This window comes from Panthera onca, chromosome B2 (assembly GCF_046562875.1).
Source record: "Panthera onca isolate mPanOnc1 chromosome B2, mPanOnc1 haplotype 2, whole genome shotgun sequence".
NCBI lineage: Eukaryota > Metazoa > Chordata > Mammalia > Carnivora > Felidae > Panthera > Panthera onca.
The window spans coordinates 20112209-20133944 of NC_138343.1; the positions used below are offsets into that span (position 1 = coordinate 20112209).

General features: G+C 37.2%; 1 protein-coding gene across 14 annotated transcripts in view; it reads left to right on the plus strand.

Annotated features, from left to right (window-relative positions):
• SLC35B3 (solute carrier family 35 member B3) overlaps positions 1-21252 on the plus strand; it is a 40118-nt gene extending 18866 nt beyond the window's left edge. For 12 of the 14 annotated variants that reach the window (XM_060614832.3, XM_060614829.3, XM_078446657.2 and 9 more), the window contains 4 exons: positions 1520-1612; positions 2022-2133; positions 5325-5394; positions 6691-7319. In XM_060614832.3, coding sequence (XP_060470815.1) covers positions 1520-1612; positions 2022-2133; positions 5325-5394; positions 6691-6841 — 426 coding nt within the window. In that variant the 3' untranslated portion in view covers positions 6842-7319. Of the gene's footprint in view, positions 1-1519; positions 1613-2021; positions 2134-5324; positions 5395-6690; positions 7320-12269; positions 12310-21044 lie in introns of those variants that run through there. The other 2 variants (XM_078446661.2, XM_078446662.2) reach the window with 2 other exon arrangements.
• Positions 21253-21736: the final 484 nt, after the last annotated feature.

Sequence of the window (21736 nt, forward strand, 5' to 3'; positions counted from 1 at the left end):
ATCTAGCCAAAAATTTAAAAGATTTTTCTTCCATATGGCTATCCACTTGCCCCAGTTTCATTTATTGAAAGATCCACTTTTCAGCCTAAGTGCCTTCTTTATCATATCATAGTCTAATGTAGGATTCAGAATTATATTCTTTTGATTTCTTTCTGCACCCAAACCATGTGATGACAGCAGCTTTGTCATACATTTACCATCTGCTAGGACTAGCCAGCAATGTTCCTTTTGTTTTTCAGAATATTACTGCCATGGTTATTCTTGGGTGTTCATATCCCCAAATAAACTAGAAATCGCATTGCTATTGTGATTGGTATAGCACTGAATTATAACTTAATTTAGGGAGAATGACATCTATACACTTGATTCTTTCAGTCCAAGAATAAGGTATGACTTTCCTTTTATTCAAGTGTTTTTTTTTCCAATGTCCCTTAGATTTTAAGTTTTTTTGTTTTTTTTTTTTTTTTCATATAAATCCGTATTTCTTATTGAAGTTATTGTTAGGGGTTTCATCTTTTTGCTGTTGTTACTGCTAATAATGTTCTTTCTTTCCCTATACCTTCTACCTGGTTGGTATTTATATATAGGAAAGTTACCATATGTATGTTTACATTAATTTTATAACCAACCTCTTGCTAGACAGAATGTACTACATTAAGAGTATATAGGAATGGTCTTTCCTGTTACTTTGTCAGCAGAGTGAGCATCTTAAAGGAGTCTTTAATCTCGGTCAGAAGTTTTCTTGATGATCGTCACCACTCTTCCTGGGTAAGGTCAAGATCAGAGAATTAAGGAAGTGTAAATAGTTAGAAATACAATGGTTAAGAGCTTAGGCTCTGGGCTAAGATCACCTCAGATTATATCCCAACTTGGCGAGCTCTCTTATTTGGGGAAAATGACTTACTGTCTCTAAGTTTTAATTTCCTCATCTGCAGGTTGAGGCGTAAGTGGAATTATTCATAGAGAGCGTGGTTGACACGGTACCTGCAGCATCACAGGTCTGTAAATTTGATGACGATGCTGCTGCTGACTGTTCTGAGAGTATACTAAACCGGGATAGAAAGATTGGTAGGAAAACTGGGAAACGAAGCAATAGATATGGCAGATACTGCTTATTTTCCTTATATTTTAATTTCTTTGCAAATTTAACGTTTGGGTGTTTTCATGTTTAATAAGTAGCTTTAAAGTTATTTTGTTTTATTTATATGTGTTTTTAGAACCCCAACAATAAAATGTGGTTTGAGTTCAGTAATTAAGCCAGGCAAAAAAATGAATATTATGTGACCGTATATATGAAAGGATCAGTACTGCTGTGTTACCTTATACGTAAAAAAAGCTGTAAACTTCGAAACAGGATCCGTCATCGTCTCCAGAAAGTTAGGCCGTATTGAAATAATGATGTTACTTAAAAAATGGTTTGTTCTTCACATTTAATTAATTAAGTCATATATTAAAAATCCTTCATTTTCTGCCTTTGGTTTGATAGCATTTTTTTCCACTATATTTTTATCTACTATAGGTTTTATATTCGTATTCCATCGGTTTTGTGTACATTTTACTGGGATTGACATGCACTAGCGGATTAGGCCCTGCAGTAACATTTTGTTCAAAGGTAAACACTAATCATATTTTTAAAAATAAACATCTCCCATTAAATAGTTTCCTCTGTATTTCTTGTTCAAAAAGATTATTTTTATGTAATTTGATAACTCCTTTAATATAATGTATGCAGATCAGAAATTATTTCAGAAATGAAATGATTTATATTTAAATTTATTTTATCCTTGCTCTACCCTATAAGTTAATTTTTAAGCGATGCATAATGTGTAAAAGTTGGGATTTTTAATTTCATCATTGTTTTTCCATTAAATCAGAACTAAATAAGAATCTTTGCTTGACTGCATTGTTGAATGGCTTATTACTACTCAGGAGGTTGATTAAAATCTGTAGTTTTATTTCATTTGTAATACCTCAGGGTATTGTTTTGCATTTTCCTAACAGGCTTTTTTTATATGTTGCAGAATCCAATTCAGACCTACGGTTATGCTTTCCTTTTTTCCCTCACTGGGTATTTTGGAATCTCCTTTGTTCTGGCTTTGATTAAAATTTTCGGTGCACTTCTTGCTGTAACAGGTATGAATGATATACTTGCTTAGATTATGAAATAAACATTTAAATTTTCTCTGACTCTCATTTTCAAAAGATACGGGCAGCATCTACTCTGCGTTAAAAAGAAAATTGTTGCATTTCATCAATTTATTTTTTGGCTTATGGTATTTCTTTAAAATTCTAAAGAAAATGATGTTTCCTCATAATATTTTATTTATTTGAAGGTTTAATTTTAAAATCAAATATGTATATGTATCTAAATAGTAACTTTTAAATGCATTAAAAGAATTTTTTATTAAAAAGTGTGATGGACTATGGGGCGCCTGGGTGGCTCAGTCAGTTAAGTGTCCAACTTCAGCTCAGGTCATGATCTCGCAGTTTGTGATTTCAAGCCCCACATCAGGCTCTGAGCTGTCAGCACAGAGCCTGGAGCCTGCTTCAGATTCTATGTCTCCCTCTCTCTGCCTCTCTCTCTCTCTCTCTCTCTTTCAAAAATAAAGTAAACATTAAAAAAAATTTTTTTTAAAGTGTGATAGGCCAAATACCTTCATATAAAAATGCTGCTTTTATATACACTTTTAATTTGTAACAAAAATTCTAGTTTTGATGCACGGAAAATATGGCAGCTATATTTCAAACAAAACTTTGGACCTTCATTCGTACCCTTTCTGGGGCATTAGCCAGATTAGCTTCTCTTGTCACTAATAATTATTATGCACCTGCTTTGTGCAGGAACTCTGCTTGCACTTTAGAGGAATGGAAGTTATATTTGTTATGCTTTGGAGGAGTCAGGAAAACAGATGAGAGGCTACAGGTGAGGCCCAATGAAAAAGATAGATGACTCCATGTGCTAACCTCGTACCATTTGCCAAGTGAATGGTCCAGATGACAAATGCACTCAGCATCTCCCATATGGAGAGAGCGCTGAAAGGAGCCCAGGTTTGGATGCAGTGTGACTGGTTTGGGATGTCAGAGAAGGTAGAGCGTCGTCCCAGCTCAGATGCTTAATGGCATGTGGCCTGGATAGTAATTCTTTCCTCTTCTCTGGCCTTCATTTCTCTCTTGGAAAGAGACTGGGTTGGACTCGAACATTTCTATCAGAGATTTGTAAGGTTTGCATCATAATGCATACACACATTAGCCATTTATAGCTGAGTTTAACATTTCATACTTTTAAGGGAATACTTAGTTTAATACTACAGAATAAATAAAGCAAATGGATTTAAATCCTAAACTTTCTCTTTATTTGCCCACATATGACTCCCCTGCTAAAGTTGTATTGCTAATGGTAAACAGAGGGCATAATTATAGGTGAGGCCATATGTATAATCTGTCAAGTTATCTCATACTACCAAGAAAGATTAACAAATTCATCTACTTAGCTCGGGTTCCAGTTTCGCTTAAAGATGATAACTCTTCAAAAGGGAATTGATATCAATTGATACGTATTATCTAAACCCTGTAGTTGGTATAAAAAAATATGAGATGCAGTCCTTTTCTTAAAGGTGCAGACAGGTTTATTTCTCTTCCGTGTAAAAGAAATGCGCTGGCAATAATAATAGCCAGCATGTATATAACCTTCATTATGTACCCAGAGCCATTTCACATACATTATTCATTTTCATCTCGCAATAATCCTGTAATAAAGTAGGCACTGTTATTGTTCCATTTTACAAGGGGTAAACAGAGGCACTGGTCATGTGTGTGGCTTGCTAGACAGAAGTGGCTTGCCCAGTGGTCAACCAGCTGGTAAGTTGCAGCATCAGTATTCCAACGGAGGCAGTCTGGCTCCTGACCTATGCTCTTAACCCATATGTGATCCTGCCTCCTGAACTGCTGTGGTGGCTCCACGTTCATCAGGAAGCCGGACTCCTGTCTTCTCTGCTGGCTTGTCCTCATCCTCATTTCAGGCAGTGGGGTGGAGAGAAGATGAAGAGCACACCTTTGTCTTCAGAAAATCTTCCTAGAAATCACACACCCCTAGAAACAGCACTTCTCACTTTTCACCGGCCAAAACCTAATCACATGACCACACCTGACTGTAGGAAAGGAAGGTATGCCCAGGTAAAAATAGAGCATAAAAAATAACACAGAAGGAAAAATAGATCTGGGGAGTCAGGCTCTGACACATTTCCAAAACTTTCTTCATTTGGAGTTCATTTATTCATGCATTGGACATTGAGTGCCCGGGACTGTAGTCTGGGGATACAAGGATGAGTAAGACAAGGAACTAAGTAAGACACACAGTCCAGAGAGAGGATAGCAAGTAATAATGCAGGCGGGGAACAGGGCTACCATGGAGATATTTGCCGAGTCCTACCTCTACCTGGCTGGGACAGGGAGGAGGGCTTCATGCCTAACAGCAGGCTTAAGATAATACTTGAAAGACCGGTAAAGGTTAATACAGCCATGTCAAGATTATTCATGGTCTTACCCAGACATGACCAGTAGTATTAGGATATTAGCTTACTTTATCCTTTAGCTTACTACTTTCATTTGTTTATTTATTTTTAATATAATTTATTGTCAAAGTGGCTAACATAACAGTGTGTTCAGTGTGCTCTTGGTTTGGGGGGTAGATTCCCATGGTTCACCGCTTACATACAACGCCCAGTGGTCATCCCAACAAGTGCCCTGCTCAATGCCCATCACCCATCTTCCCCTCTATCCCACCCCCCATCAAACCTCAGTGTGTTCTCTGCATTTAAGAGTCTTTTATGGTTTGCCTCCCTCCCTCTCTAACTATTTTTTTCTCCTTCCCTTTCCCCATGGTCTTCTGTTAAGCTTCTCAAGTTCCACGTATGAGTGAAAGCAGATAGCACTCCTAGGAATTTAGCTTACCACTTTTAAAGAATAATACCTGTTCTACCTAATCATACCTTCCTCGTGAAAGCCTTTCTTTCCTGCCAGACTAAGCATCTCTAAGGGATTGACATGCCTCCCTAGTGTCGTGGCCTTTATCAAGTACTCATTACAGTTGTACTTTAACATTTAACTGTATGATTTAATGTCTCTACCCTCTACCAGACTGTTAACTCCATAACCCCAGCAGCAGCTTTCTGTTTGTTTTTTGGTTTCTGTTGTTTTCTTAGCGTGTCATGTAGATCTCGGCACATAGCAGGCTTAGTTAATATTTGTTGAAATGATTTCCAAAATATTCTAAAAGATAGATATTAGTGGGCACATTCTAAAGCAACCTTTTTTTCTCCCTACAGTGACAACCGGAAGAAAAGCAATGACTATCGTACTTTCATTTATGTTCTTCTCCAAACCATTCACATTTCAGTAAGTAGTTTGTAATTCAACAAACTGCAAGGTACTTGCAGGTACCTGGTTTCACATTTCATATTTCCTTAATTTCTTTATAAAGAATCAGTTTTATCTGGAGCCATACTTTATTGACGTCTCTTCTGCTACTTCAGAAATGCATGTAATTATTTTGAAGAAATCATGTTGTACACTTGAACTGCCTAACTGGAGTTCCAGTGCTAGCATGACCCTGTTTCCAGTATAAGTGAACGTGAGTGATGTCTTGAGATGAAGGGATTCTGCCTTGCCCTAGTACAAGAGTATAAATTATATGTGTGTAACACATAAATTATATACGTTATATATATACGTGGTTTTTAAAGTTACTAAGTTTAGGGGAGCCTGGGTGGCTTAGTCAGTTAAGTGCCCAACTTTGGTTCAGGTTATGGTCTCATGGTTCATGGGTTCGAGCCCTGCCTCGGGCTCTGTGCTGACAGCTCAAAACCTGGAGCCTGCTTCGGATTCTGTGTCTCCCTCTCTCTCTGCCCCTCCCCTGCTCACGCTGTCCCTCTCTGTCTCTCAAAAATAAACATTAAAACAAAAAAATAAATAAAGTTGTTTATTGTTCCCCTTTCCCACAAAAGATTTGAGGTAGAGATCTATTCTGTAAGTTTATTTAGTTTATGGCTTCTTATAAAGCATTTACTGTTTTCTTTACTGTCTGGTATACATTTAAAATTAGTATCCTTTCAATTTATGCTGCTTAGTAATTGAGAAGATTCAAACCTAGAAATTATCAATGTATAAGTTTAAAGTTAACCACAGATAAATTTCAGTTGGTGTATTTGTTTTCTGTATTTAGTTTCTCTTTGTGCATGTGCTAGGTATACATTATAGCAACCCATGTAATTCCCCTACTTTCTCAGGATGTGCCCCTTTTTACCTCTGTATGTCCCACCCAACTGGGATAACTGGGTAGATTGTTGAATTCCCAAGATGGCCACTGGCAGATTTACACATTCAGTGCTTAGACTCTTAAGACTATGGGTTAGGACATGGACTTGAATTTGCTATTATCCTCAAAATTCAAATGAACTATATTTAATATTTTGTAAAATATCTTCTCTGTACCTATACTTAACATAAATAATATGGAATTCTATCTAATCTGGTCTAAAAATACTATTTTTTTTTATTTTAGTGTCATGGTGGCCCTCCAATAACAAAATGTTTATTTTATTGCAGAATTATTGTTAACTCATCACCAGGTTCTGTGGTTAACAGTAAATCGTTACCTTGATATTAATATTTTTTCCTTCCTTCTTTTCTTAGGTATGTCTGGTCTGGTTTGTTAGTTGTCCTTGGTATATTTCTCAATGTTTACAGCAAAAATATGGATAAACTAAGACTACCAGCACTATATGATCTGATAAACAAAATAGTGGAAATGAGAAAGTCAAGGACGTTGGCACAAACTGTATAGTGAGTGATTTATCCTGTTTAAAACAGAACTCTAAGGGAGTAATCATCAAGTAATTAACTTTCCAAAGGGATTATAAAAACCAAAGGATCTGAAGGCATGCTACCCATTTGTGATGGGTCACCTACGAAGTCAGCCTTTTCTTCGGGATACTTGTTTAACCGTTTGACTTCTGAAGCAATCAAGAGAGCCACATCTGGCACGCCTTAGAATCAAATGTCAGTGTGAAGGACTGACATTTCTTAGCAACCTGTTGAGAATTTCACTGGAAATGGACCGTGTTGCAAAACTAATTGGATATCATTATGACATATCAAAGAAATTGATATAATAATATCAATTAATAGATTGTTTTGTTTTCATTCCATTTTGGTGGTGTTATTTAAATGATTCTCTGTTATAAGAGTGAACTGATGATTTAAAGTCTAGAAAGAATAACTTCATTATAAATAAAAATTATTCTGTGATTTTTTTAAATAAATGTGTTATTAGAATTTTGTTATGAAGAGGGAAGTGAAGGTTGGAGTAAGTCTTTACAGAAACTTTAAAACTTAGGCTTTTCTCCGATAATTTAGTAGGAGTATTTGTTAGAGGAAACGTGCTTTAAGTTTTCTGTGAAATATAGACAGCATAATAAAAGGAGCCATCCTGCAACCTGTAAGTATGTGTCGCAGAAAAAATTGCTACTATTCATCAAAGAAGTGCTAAAAGATATAATGATTTGGATTTTTTAATTGAAGGGAAAATAATGCATGCCTTAAGTTATAATAAAATAATAAAATCATAGTTTTTCTCATAAAAGTGAAATTTAATTTGGCAGCTTAAAGATTAAATAGGGTAAACGTAAGAAACACAAGTAGATTTTACCAAATTTGTACAGTATCTTTTTGCACAGTTTTGAGTATAAACTCGTAAAGATTTTGGCTCTTATTTTGTAGCAGTTGAGTTTTGGAATTGCTTCCACTGTATTAAAATCCAATTAATCTTCATTTTCAGCATAAGTAATGCTAGTTAAAACAGCTTAGTTTCTGTGTTATTGGTAATATCACTTATATTTTGTGAGTATAATATACTTGGAATATTAATCTTGTTCTGAAAATTCCATTGTATTCTGATGGTAATTTTAACCTGTTATGTGCATATGTGGGTGTAACAGAGCCCGTGATAATTTAAGGGTCTAGCCATAAGGAATTCTGACTGAAAATCAGTTACATGTTAAAATACTGTGAGGGTATTTTTCCCCAAATGGTAATCATTTTTTAAGTTTTCGTATTTTAAAATGAAAGGAATGTTAATTTATATTTCATTATGCCTTCTTAAACTCTTAAGATGGTAAGGAAATTTGTGCCATTAAAAAAAATCAGTTTTCCCGAGTTCTTGATAAAAGATTATAATTTTAACTTTTCAAGGCATCCTTTTATGTACACGCTTTTCTAATTTTTTTTGTCTTTGCCTGTTAAGAATTCCTCACCCCACCCCCCAATTTTAAACAGTTGAGCACTGTTTAAAAATTGGTTTGCCAGCCTAACCCTTTTACTCCCATTTCCTTTTTTTACCTGCTATCAGATGGAAGCAAACTTCATCTCACTTATTTGTGTCCCTGGAGTACCCTTAGTGAATAGTTTGAAATACAGAATACTTTTCTATGGTGAAGGAAATCAATATTTGAATGTATACTTTGTGTCAGGTTTTCTAATAGCATTCGTAAATATTATGTGATCCCAACAACCCACGTATAAGTAATATAATTAATAAAGGAATTAAAAATAATAATTACTAAAATCACTAAAATTTAAGTGCTTATTAGGTGCCAGGCACTATTTTTTTTTTTTTTTAATTTTTTTTTTTTTCAACATTTATTTATTTTTGGGACAGAGAGAGACAGAGCATGAACAGGGGAGGGGCAGAGAGAGAGGGAGACACAGAATTGGAAACAGGCTCCAGGCTCTGAGCCATCAGCCCAGAGCCTGACGCGGGGCTCGAACTCACGGACTGCGAGATCGTGACCTGGCTGAAGTCGGATGCCCAACCGACTGCGCCACCCAGGCGCCCCTGCCAGGCACTATTTTAAGTGAAATACTCAACAGTTTATTTAATCCTCACAACAGCTCTATGAGGGCAAGTATTATCCTCATTTTACAGATGAGGAAGCTGTGACCAGAGAGATTTGGTGACATTTCTCACCTAGAAAGAACCAAAGCTAGAAAGAACCAGAGCTATCTGTCAAGCAGCCAAGTCCCACAGTAAGGCTCTTAGCCATGTTGCCTCTCTAAGTAGATGTGATGGTTTATGTTCATGTTTTGCAAATACAGAGGTTGAGGACCAGGGTAAGTACTCACTAGCTCACAGTTAATTGGATTTCAAGCCCCTTTCCATCATACCCCAAAGCATATTTTCTGTACCCCACTATGAGCATTTAGGTAATAAGTAACGTAATGATGAAATTTTTTTTTTTTTTTTTTTTTTTTTTTGAAGGAGAGCATGAGCACGAGCAGGGGAGGGGCAGAGAGAGAGGGAGAGAGAGAGATTCTCAAGCACACTCAGCACGGGGCCTGATGCGGGGCTCAAACTCACAAGCCATGAGATCATGACCTGAGCTGAGATCAAGAGTCGGACGCTTAACCGACTGAGCCACCCAGGAGCCCCAATGATAGAATATTTTTTAGTAAAGAATTTGTGAGACATACTTTAATGAATAGGCAAAGATGATTTGATTGGACCGTTAGTTTGGTGCAGATAGATGTATTTGTTTTAAGCAGTATGTAAATATAGATTGTTTCCTCAGCTGTATTCAAATTAGGTGCCTATCACATAGTTAGCACTCAGTAAATACCTGTGTTATCCAAGACTAGTCCTCAAAGAATACCATGAGGCCAAAAACTATATTGGATAATATATGTTCTGAATTCTTCCAGCAATGTCCCTCTTTTTAGCATAATAGTCAGTGCAGCAACAAAATAATAGCAGAAGAATCTGGCCAACTCATGTGGATCACTCTATTCGATCTTACGTACAGGTAAGCCAGCCTAGCCAGAATCCTTAGTAAGGCCAACTTATATGATGAAGTTGGCTGGCCTTTCCTTGGTTCCTGGTAGGGAGTTTCCAGTCTTTGGGATTTCCCAAGTGATGGGCATGTCTTTGATATTCATGGTAGGTCCCTAAATAGTTCCAGAGTAGGGGCTGACCATGTTAGAATGACTAACCATGTAACTGTCTATGGAGTTGGGGTTTTGAGCCACATCATACCAGCCCGACCTCCAAGGATGGCAGAGGATTTGGGACTTCAGTTCAGGTGTATAGCCAATGATTCAGTCAATCATGGCCATGCGGTGAGGCTCAATAAACACTATCCCTGAAAGCTTGGGAGAGTTTCTCAGATTGGAGATGCACGTGGATGTACCAGGAGGGAGACAGGAGGATGTGCCAGAGGACTTGGAAGCTTAGTGTCTGTCACCCTCCCAGACCTTGCCCCAAGGATTTCTTCTTTGGTCTGGTCCTGATTTGTAACTTTGTAACAAAACAAACATAGGAAGTATAGCACTTCCTTGAGTTCTGCGAGTTGTTCTGGCACATTCTTGAACCTGAGGGGATAGTGGGAACTGCCGAGTTTGTACCCAGTGGGTAACAAGTGCGAGTGGCCTTAGGATCCTAGGGCTTGCAGCTGGTGTCTGAACTGAGGGAAGTCTTGTGGAGACTGCCTGTGAAATGACCTAATCTGGGTTGTTACAATTCCATTGTGGGCTTTATTGCTGAACAAATGCTTGTAAATAACTATTAGCATTCTCTGCACTATTCTCAAAGCCTCTTGAGTTTTCTCAAGTGATTTTCATCTTCAGCCCACTTTACATCCTAGATTCCTCCTTGATCAAAGAGCATAGAGTTCTAGTAAAATTTGACCAATATTTGGGCCAACAAATAATAGGGCTTAACATAATGAAAATATTTTTGCATTCCAATATCACGTTTGTCCTTTAAGCTACAGTTTTCCAATTACCAAGTTATGCCCAGAATGCTCAAAACCTTTGTATGCTTTCTTCCTAATTAAGCACATGACCTTTTTTTTCCCATTGTGTGTTTGAGCAAAAACATTTTCTCCTGTTTTTACTTACTCTGCTTTTTACGTGTCCCTATTGAATGTCCTCGTTCTTGCCCATGGGGCCAACCATCTTAACCTTTTTAACAGATTGTGTAGCATCACTGACTTGACTACTCTTATTTTTACTTTAACATACTTTCCTCTTCCATTCTCACTGGCTAGATATGAGCCAGGCATTATACTAGATGCTGAGGATGAGGAAAATAATCAAATAAACCCTAACTCTTAAGGAGCACCTATTCTATAGAGAAGATTTGCTGTGATCGCTACGTAAAAATACATAAACTTCCTGTCACAGAGTAGCTTATTAGCCTTAAGTTTTCAAAGAACGCCCCAAGGTGGTAGTGCTTCTAAAAGTTATATGTGCACGTAAGTCACCAGAGGATCTTCTTTTAAAAGATTTTAATTTAATAGGGTTGTTTTGGGGCTGAGACTTTGCTCTAACAAGATGCTGATGCTTTGGTCTTTGGACCACACTTGAGTATCAAAGCCTTAGAATACCAGATCTGTGTCCTGCTCTTGGCGTCCAGACATCTTAAGCTATTTGAATAGCTTCCACCTCATTCCCTTCCATTTGCTTTTCAAACTTCCCATTCTGTGGGACCTACCTCACACTATGTAACATCTCTAGGTCTCTTTGTTCAAACTGAACAAAAATCTTACCATGTTGCAGAGTTGCTAGCGTAAGTAAAAAGAGTTCTTTAATCAGTGTAGGTGTATGAAAGATTTAATATTCATTACTTTCTCCATAAATGTGGCTTTTTTTTTTAAATCTTCACGAAACTAAGATAAACCCATAATTTCCTACCAGTCATGGTCTGTTGTTTTAATTTCATGGCATGTAGTTAGAATCCCTTTTACGCTATTTTGTAGTGACATTATGAAGAAAATGTTCACTTCAGTGATTTACTCCGGCTTCAGAATGAACTGTATTATAAGGGGTTCAGGAAGTAGGACTTAACACTTAAGGGATTCTTCTGAGACTTTAATCACAAAAATGTGTTTTATTAAATATCTTAATCCTATGATACCCCCAAATGTCTAAAACATTTCCATTTTCATCAGTTTCACACAATTGATACGATTTAAATAGGTGAAATAGGTAAAGTGTGGATAATTATCACAATAGATAATGATAGAAATGAGACTTTGGAGTCTGATTATTAGAGATTTCCTTACAGTACTCACCTTCCATGTTTTCTCCTAATGCCAGTCACAATGAAAGGACTAAAAAGCGTATTTCTGACTCGACAGAAAATGAACATGTGGGAATTCATTTTTTTATATGTTGTGAAAAATTGTCCGTTAATATATATCCTATTTTTAATTGTGTAGGATTTGTACGTGTGTGTATACCCAGAGATGACTCATAAAGGTGGGTGATTATCTTTTCTCTAGTTTCTAACTACATATTAATTGACATAATGTTAATCTGCAATATATGTGCTAATCTCAGGACTGTTTTGGTATTTGGGTACCTCTCATGAAATGAAAAGTTGATTGAAATGTCTGCCCTTACGAAGGTTTGATCTAATAGGATGGGGTGGGGCTGGGGGTAATTTCCTGTAAAATACCTACAAACACATCCACAGCCAGTTCAAGCCTATCTTTAAACCACTAGGGATTATTGGAGGATCTAGGAGAGGCTCGCACCAGAGGAGTACGGTGCCCCTGGGGACACAGGTTGGCTCATGGAGCTAGTGCACAGTTAACGGGACTAGTTCAAATGTGCCTACATTAGCTGACAGTCAAACACTGAATAAAGAAGCTCCTTATTTTTTTTTTTTTCTTTAAGGTTTATTTATTTTTGAGAGAGAGAGAGCCCGCGCGCACCAAGTGGGGGAAGGGTGAAGAGAGAAGGGCAAAAAGATCTTCAGAAGATCTGAAGCAGGCTCTGCACAGACAGCAGAGAACCTAATGTAGGGCTCGAACTCACGAGCTGTGAGATCAGGACCTGAGCCGAAGTCAGGCACTTAACCAACTGAGCCAGCCAGGTGCCTGGAGGAACTCATTCTTTAAGATCCCAGCTACTCGGATTCTCAAACTTAATCTTACTAAACATATATTTAATTATTCATTCAATTCTCGGCAGTCATTCTCATAAAACTGAGCCATGGGTAGTTTTGTTTTTGATTTTGTTTTTGTTTTTTCTCTTAATTCTCAGGGCTTATCTATTTACAAAATTTCTAAGAAGACCTGATAGTTTTTTGTTTTTGTTTTGTTTTTATTTTTGTTTTTGTTTTTGTTTTCTTTTCTCTCCCTCAAGGACTCCTAAGAGATGCCAATTCTACTTTTGCCTCACATATCCCTGAGCTGTTCTTTCATGGTTTCCAACTCTTTACTGTATTCTTTCTTGCCGCTTCTAAGAGAGTTTCTCAGTCTGATCTTTCTGCTTGTTCTTCATCCATTCAACCTACTATTTATCCCATTCAGTGTAGTGTCATTTTTTATATCCCAGTTATTACATATTCATACCTAATATGTTCACTTGGATTCTTCTAATGATTTCTTGGTTCTGCTTTATGTTAACAATATTTTCCCTTATTATAGTTACCATGGTTATTTTAATTTCCTGGATTCTCCATCCTAATCATTCTGTTTCTGATGATAGATGTTTTTTAAGTTGGTGGTCTTTTACTAATTATACACCTTTGTGTAGGCATTGGCCATTCAGCCCAGCCTTCTCGCTGCCTGCTATAACACATTCCCCCACATACCTGGCTCCCACACACACCAGGCCCCTCCCACACTGTGCTCTCTGGCACCGTGCTCCTCCTCCATACACCGTCCCCTAGGCACATTGCACTCCTTTCTCCACGCTGCAAGGCTTAAGACTGTCTTGGCCTCCCCAGGACATCTCACTTTTCTGTTTTTCTAGAATCCATATGTCTGTCTCCCTATCTGCCTTTCTCTCTCTTCAATAATTTCTCTGGGGTGGTTTTAGAAGAAGCCAGCAGCCTGTGCTAGTTCACCATTTGATAGGAGCTGAAATTAATTAAAAAGGAAGCTCTCTCAATTCTGTCTCTCAGTGATTCACACTAATGATTCTCTGATTTGCCATTCCAACCCCTATAAGTAATAGTTTGCTGGCTGCTATTTTGATTCAGTGTATTTTACAAATACTGGTTCATTTAAATTGGTAAAAATTCAAATTTAAGCAGTAAGATTTATAATATTCAACCATTTGAAAGATTTCACATCTTTTGAAAGGAAAATTAAGTAATGGAAACATAAAATAGAATTCAGTCATTACAATAAACTTAAATTTTATATTATAGTTAATTAGATGAGATTTTTTTAAATTAATTTATTTGGGGGGCAGGGTGGCAGAGAGAGAGGGAGAAAGAGTATCCCAAGCAGGCTCTGCACTGTCAGTGCAGAGCCCAACACGGGGCTCAAACTCACCAACTGCAAGATTATGACTTGAGCCAAAATCAAGAGTCAGAAGCTTAACTGACTGAGCCACCCAGGTGCCTGAAGATTATTTTAATACATCTGCATAATTACTTGAGATTGAAAAACTTCACTACACTTAAAGCTTTAATTTTGAGATGATACTTATTCATATACCTTATAAAATTCTCCAATTGTGCTGTTGTCTAATGCACAGCGAAGTAATCATCACTTGTACAAAATTCTGGGAACAGAAAAGGCAAAAATGATTTCTGTTGTGCAGACATGGAAATGGGCCTTGGCAAGACAAATGTGGCTAAAGTTCACATGTAGTAAAGAGGCAAAATGAAACCACACCCAGTGTCTTTCACTCTGTATCCTAATACCTTTCTGATAACCCACGATTCCTGAACCTCCACTCTTTCTAGCCACCACAACACCACATTCAGATTGGCATCCTCTCCATTGTTCCTGTGGTCTGTCAAAGGACTTAATGCTGCCTTCTTTCTCTGTCCCACTTACACTGAGCAAGACTTTTTCCAAGGAAGGGATTTTATGGACAATTCTGCTTGTATATTACCTATTAACACATCTCAGGAGACTGGCCACTTCAGCCAGGTTTTAAGAGAGATACCCAGACAGTGGTGAAAGAAGGGATTTTTCTGCCTTGTGTCCCTGAGCAGGTAAATCCACATATGCATCAGTGAGATTTTACAGGTAGGCACTTAGGGTAGGCTACCAGCAGGTAATGGAACCCAACCGGAGGAGAAGTTTTAGGGACAAGTGGAGGTGGGGAATAGAATTAAAGGATGAGTCAAGGGAGCCTGGGTGGCTCAGTCAGTTGAGCATCCAACTCTTAGTTTCAGCCCAGGTCATGATCTTGTGATCATGAGATTCTCTCTCTTTTTCCCCCACCCTCAAAAAAAAAAAAGAAAAGAAAAGAGAAAGAAAGAAAGAGAAAAAGGGAGAAAGAAAGAAGAAAAGAAAGAAGAAAGAGGAAAGGAAGGAAGAAAAAGAAAAGAGAGGAAAGGAGAGAGAGGAAGGAAGGAAGGAAGGAAGGAAGGAAGGAAGGAAGGAAGGAAGAAAAGACTAGTCAGAATGTGAGTTTCAGCAGAAATGCTGAGCACAGAGCTAAAGTGTGGTCAAGGTTGAGAAGACATCACTGGAACAGAACACATGGCGGAAGCTTAATCACAAGGGAAAAAATAGGAAGTGTAGGTGCCAGGGTCAGAGGAAAATGAAATGGGATCTGGCTTGCTAAGCTGTGAACTCCAAGGTCTATTTGCCTCCCCCAGTAAGAGATCCAGAAGGGACTAAATGTAAAGATTAAAGGTCATCCACCATGGGAATTTCAAAAATATGGCCTGTAAGAGCAAGATCAGAAGTTATGCTTGATGATTTTGTGTGACTCTTCTAGGTTAGGTCAAGACAATGTTACCACCATAAGAAAGGGGGAGAATCTAGAATTAGGGCTCAACTCCTGAATTAGTGTCAGTAATGTGATGAGAGTTAACATAAATTGCTTGATTTTACTGTATTTTATTTGCTGCTTTGAAAAAGGGATGATTAAAAACACGTTCACCACAGAAGTGAGATTTCTTTCTTACAATAGTTTTGTTAATAAGTGGTATATAATTTGAAATTATAATATTCAAAATTCAAATTACATGATCTGAGCTTTTCTAAGCATACAGCTTCAATAGTATTATGATTTGGCGATTATCTTCCAAATAGACATGAATATTCAAATGAGGTGGCTATAATGTCAGAAGGCTTCATTATAACTGCATGAACACAGACTTTTCCTGGAGAGCAGAGATGGTCATATTCTATTCATGTTCTATTTTAAAGTGACATTGACTCAAATTAATAGTGCCATCTGAACTAACTGACTTTTCCGAAAGGTTAATAAATAACAATCCATAGACCCACATGGCCCCTCCACTGAGAAGTATGAATTATCAGCAATTGTGATAAGCGATGAGAAAATAGTAAGCTTTTCTTTTTTGTTTTTTGATGAGATCCATTGACCCAAATGTCACATTGCTTCATCCATTCAACAAATGTGTACTGAGCAATTTGAAAGGCTCTCAGAATATATATTAGGATATATATAAATGCCATAGCTCCTTCACTCAATTATCCTACAGGAGAGAGGCAGGCATAGAGTTATGGTATAATCATTTCTATAATGTGATAATAATTTCTATGATGTGAATACATATAAGTGTTCAGAAAGACTTTCGAAGAGGAAGTATTTAAGAGAATCCATATAAGAAATTATGAGGACATAAATAAGTACTTGGAAATTGGTGCTGGAGAGAATGGAACCAATATGAGAGATATGTAGGAGGTGATTAATACAGGGGGTGGAAGGAACAGAAGAATTCCAGGGTAACTTTTGAGGTTCCCTCTACAAAATAACTGGCCAGTCAGTATAAAGGTCATGAGAAACAAAGATTTAGAAATTACCACAGGCTGAAGGAAACCCAGGAGACAGGATACCATCATGGTATCCTGGATTGGATGCCTGAACAGAAAAAAATACAACAGTGGACAAACTGATGAAATCTGAATAAACTCTGTAGTTTAGTCAATTGTATCATACTAGTGTTAATTTCTGAGTTTGATAAGTGTTTTGTTTGATAAATATGTTAATACTGGAAGAAGCTGGATGAAGTGCATATGGGAGCTCTCTATAACTCTTCATTAAATCTGAAATTAATTCAAAATAAAACTTTAAAAATAGAAGGTTGTTACTCATCAAAAGATACCACTAAGAAAATAAAAATATAAACTGTGGAGTGGGACAGTGAATTGACCACACACATAACCAAAAAAGAACTTGTACATAGGATATGAAGAGAGTCCCTTTAATGAACAAGAAAAAGGATAACCACACAAAAGCTGGGAAGAGACTTCAGGCATTTTACAAAAGAACATAGCCAAATGGCCATCAACATATGAAAAGGTGTTCAACCTCAGGGAAATATAAATTTAACCTCGATTGGAAATCTACAAATTTACCAGGAAGGATAAAATTAAAGAAGACAACTACTGCATATAGACAACCATGTGGAGAAAGAGGGCTTCTCATGCACTGCTGGTAGAAATATAAATTTATGCAACCATTTCAGAAAGCAACTTGTCATTATATCTACAAAATTTGAATGTATGCTTCCCCAGTGACCCAGAAATTCTACTCAAATGCACATACAACAGAAATGTAAGCACATGTGTATCCAAAGACACAAGAATATTCTGAGCAACATCATTTGTAAAAGCAGAAACTGAAAGCCACTCAGATACAGCAGCCACCTACAATAGAATGGGAAACAAGACAAAAACAAAAACAAAACATGGTATATACATATAAATGTAATGAAAATGGATGATAAGAATAAATTTCATATTAATGTTGGATCAAAAAACATAGTACAAAAGAAGAGAAATGTCTGATTCCATTTATACAAAATTCCAAAAAAAAGACAAAGCAAAACTGGAATGTTTAAGGATGCATGTTTTGGTGGTAAAATTATCTAGGAAAGCAAAGAAGTGATATGGACTTTGTGGGGCACCTGGGTGGCTCAGTCGGTTGAGTGTCTGACTTGACTCTTGATTTGGGCTCAGGTCATGATCCCAAGGTTGTAGGATCAAGACCTGTGTCCACTCTGAGCATGGAGCCTGCTTGAGATTCTCTCTCTCTCTTTCTTCCCCTCTCTCCCATCCCATACTCTCTTTCATAATAATAGAAAAGAAAAGAAAAGAAAAGAAAAAAGAAAATACTACTACATTTTGGGGGTACAGAAGGCAGGAGGAATGGCAGGAGGAGGTTCATAAGGTGCTTGGCAATTTTTTATTGTCCTGTGTGGTAATTTCACTACTGTGCCATTTCAGATAAAGCATCGAGCTGTATATTTTTTGGTACAGTTTTCTGTACGAGTATTACATTGCACAATTAAACAGTTCTCTAAAAGAGGAAAGGTGGGGGGGGGAGAACAGAGAATATATTCTTTAGAATATAAGATGACTCAACAGTTCTCTAAAAAATGGGAATCTTAGGGGTGCCTGGGTGGCTCAGTTAAGCAACTGACTTTGGCTCAGGTCATGATCTCACGGTTCGTGGGTTTGAGCCCCACGTTGGGCTCTGTGCTGACAGCTCAGAGCCTGGAGCCTGCTTCAGATTCTGTGTCTCCCTCTCTCTTCTCCTCCTCCAATTGTGCTCTGTCTCTCTCTCTCTCTCTCTCTCTCTCTCTCTCTCAAAAATAAATAAAATGTAAAAAAAAAAAAAAAAAATTTTTAAATGGGGAATCTTAGACCAACCATGATTATTTCTATGTCTTAAGTCTCGTTTTCCTCTTTCAGTGAAAAGATCTATCCCTTCATTTTGGACTGAATCAGACATTTTTAATAAAACATAAAATTTTCTTTTCACAGTGCCTTCTCCTTCCTTATCAGAGTATCTTTAGCAAGCTAAAGGTCCTCCTGGAAAGAGTTGTTGTTCCTTAACGACAGCAGCTGATTAAATGGATGTATGCCTACCTTTAAATATGTGTTTATTTTTTAAACCTCCCTTCAAAGTCAGTATATTTGACTGGAAGGGATATATTCAGTCATTAAGATACTTTTTCATCACATATCGCATTAAGTGTTTTCCATTTAGAAGATAGATCTAAAACACTAGTCTTATCATTCTTCTGTTTGCAATTTAAGTATAAAATCCCGCCAGTGTTGCATTCATTAGAATAAAACAGTCTTGGAAATTAAGCACTAATTTCCCCCTCAAATGGCCATTTCTGGGTTTTTTTTCTTTCTAATTACCACTGTAATGAAGTGGCCAGTATTGTGGTAGGAAGTGATTTCAAAGGCAGCAATTTCTTATTATGAATCATATACTTTATTTCTTCCCTAATGTGAGTCAACCCCAGTTATAGAAAATGCACATGCAAACTCCCATCTCTGCTGAGACTAAAATCGTTTTGGAATAGCAAATCATACTTTCAGCTCAAAGAGTTAGGCTTTCAAACATTCCACTAAAGCAAAGAGGAAGAAGAAAGCCATTATATTTTCGCTCTGGGATCATTTCTGATCACTCTAATCTATTGCACTCAGAAGCAGATTTTCAATATCTTAAAACAGTGCTATGCTAATAACACATCTGGTAAGGCTAACTTGTATCAAAATAAATATGAGAAAACGCACCAAAAAAAGAGTGTTAAGTATGCACTCCATTCTTTGGTATTAGCACTATCAAATTTAAATGAGAGTGGCATCTAGAAATAGGTTAAGTGTGTCTATTTGAAAATAAACAGTGCTAAGCTTTGGACTCTCACAACTGAGATTTTTCTGATGGAAAAATACAGAATAATAATGACTGGACACCTGGTTGGCTCAGTTGGTTAACTGTCCAATGTTTGATTTTGACTCAGGTCACGATCCCTGGTTCATGAGATTGAGCCCCGTGTCAGGCTCTGCACCAAGCGTGCAGCCTGGTTGGGATTCTCTCTCTCCCTCTCTCTCTCTCTGCCCCTCCCCCCATCCTGCTTGCTCACTCTTTCTCTCCAAATAAATAAATAAGCATTAAAAAAAATATTATGATGGTAATTGCCTAGATTGTGCACCAGATTATTTTATCATTGCCACATGTTAGAAATTGATAAACTCTTACTGAACTGTCATACATAGCTGCTTGCAATATGGTAATGGATAAGAGAAATCAGTGTCCCTCATGGGCATTTCTGGGTCTACCTGGACCCTCATTTCTTCCCAAGGGTCTTTCTTCTTCCTATAGCTTGAATACATTGATCAACAATGTATTCACTATAGGTTCATGGGAGTAGAAAATGCAACCTGGTCGGTCCTTGAAAACCCTCTACTGCTCACTAAAAAACATTCAACCTGTATTTACTATTTGTGCAAAATAATTTACATTTCACGAAGCTATTCTTTCTTTGTTTTAAGAAAACAGAGGTCTTGGGGTGCCTGGGTGGCTCATTTGGTTGAGCATCTGACTTCGGCTCAGGTCATGATCTCGCAGTCCACGAGTTCAAGCCCCTCATCAGGCTCTGTGCTGACAGCTTGGAGCCTGGAGCCTGCTTCGGATACTGTGTCTCCCTCTCTCTTTGTCCCTCCCCCACTCATGCTCTGTCTCTGTCTCTCTCTCTCTCTCTGTCAACAATAAACATAAAAAGAAAAAGAAAAAGAAAGAAAGACAAAGAAAGAAAGAAAACAGAGGTCTGCCTAAAAAGAAAAGGCAATTTGAGCAATCCATGGCTCAAAAGATAATATTGGAGGACAACTACAGTGGCAGTAAAAAGATAAGTGGTTGAGGAGGAGGAGAGGGAAGGGAAGGATGAAGAGAGGAAGCACAAAGGAAGCTATTCTGTGTGAAACTGTCATGTTGAGTACATGTCATTACACATCTGTCAAAACCCATAGAACTGGACATCACAGAGTGACACTTAATGCAAATTAAATGGACTCTAGTTCATAGGAGTATATCAATATTGGAACATTAATTATAACAAATGTACCTCGCTGTGGAAGGTTGTTAATAATAGGGAAACTATGTGTGGGGAGTTGGGGGTGAGAATGGGGGCATGGGAGGAGGAGTGGGGTGGGTATATGGAATACTTTTTACTACCCACTCATTTATTCTGTAAATCTAAAACTATACTGAAAAATAAAGCTATTATTTAATTTTTTAACATACGAAAGAAGACGGGAATGAAGAAGCAACCAAGGTAGACAAAAAATGGCCGAATCTCTTCCTGGAGATCTGGGAGTAAATCCACAGCTCCCCAAGCTTGCTTCAAGGTGGTGTGAGTTACACATACAATTAAAAGACTTGAAAATATGAATAGATTTAAAAGAATAACAACTGTTTCGAAGTTTTGTAATGCCTGTATTCACCTGGACCATATCAGAAAAATAAAGAGAATGTCATTACATATTCATTAAGGTATTTTTTTCATTAAGGTATTTTAATAAAGTTTAGACATTCTAATTAAAAAAAATTTGCTTGCTCACTGTGAAAAATTGGTGGTGGGGGAGAACATAAAATAAAAAACAATTTTAAATGTTAAAAAAAAAATATATATATATATATACATATAAGTATATATATACATATAAATATATATATATGTATGTATATATATATATATATATATATATATATATATATATGTATATATATATATAAACACTTGCTCAACAGATCCATAATGACAAGGACAGTGAAGGCAAAGAAAGACCTAACAGCCCAGTACTAAGAGGTTGGGTGGAGAAGCAGTGTAAGCGAATAATTGGTTAAACAGCAAAGGGTGCTCAGATAGCTGCAAGTAGTTCACTGCAGCTGAAACTCCGATTTCAATTAGGGTTAAGCTGCAGAGGGAGATGGGGAAGGC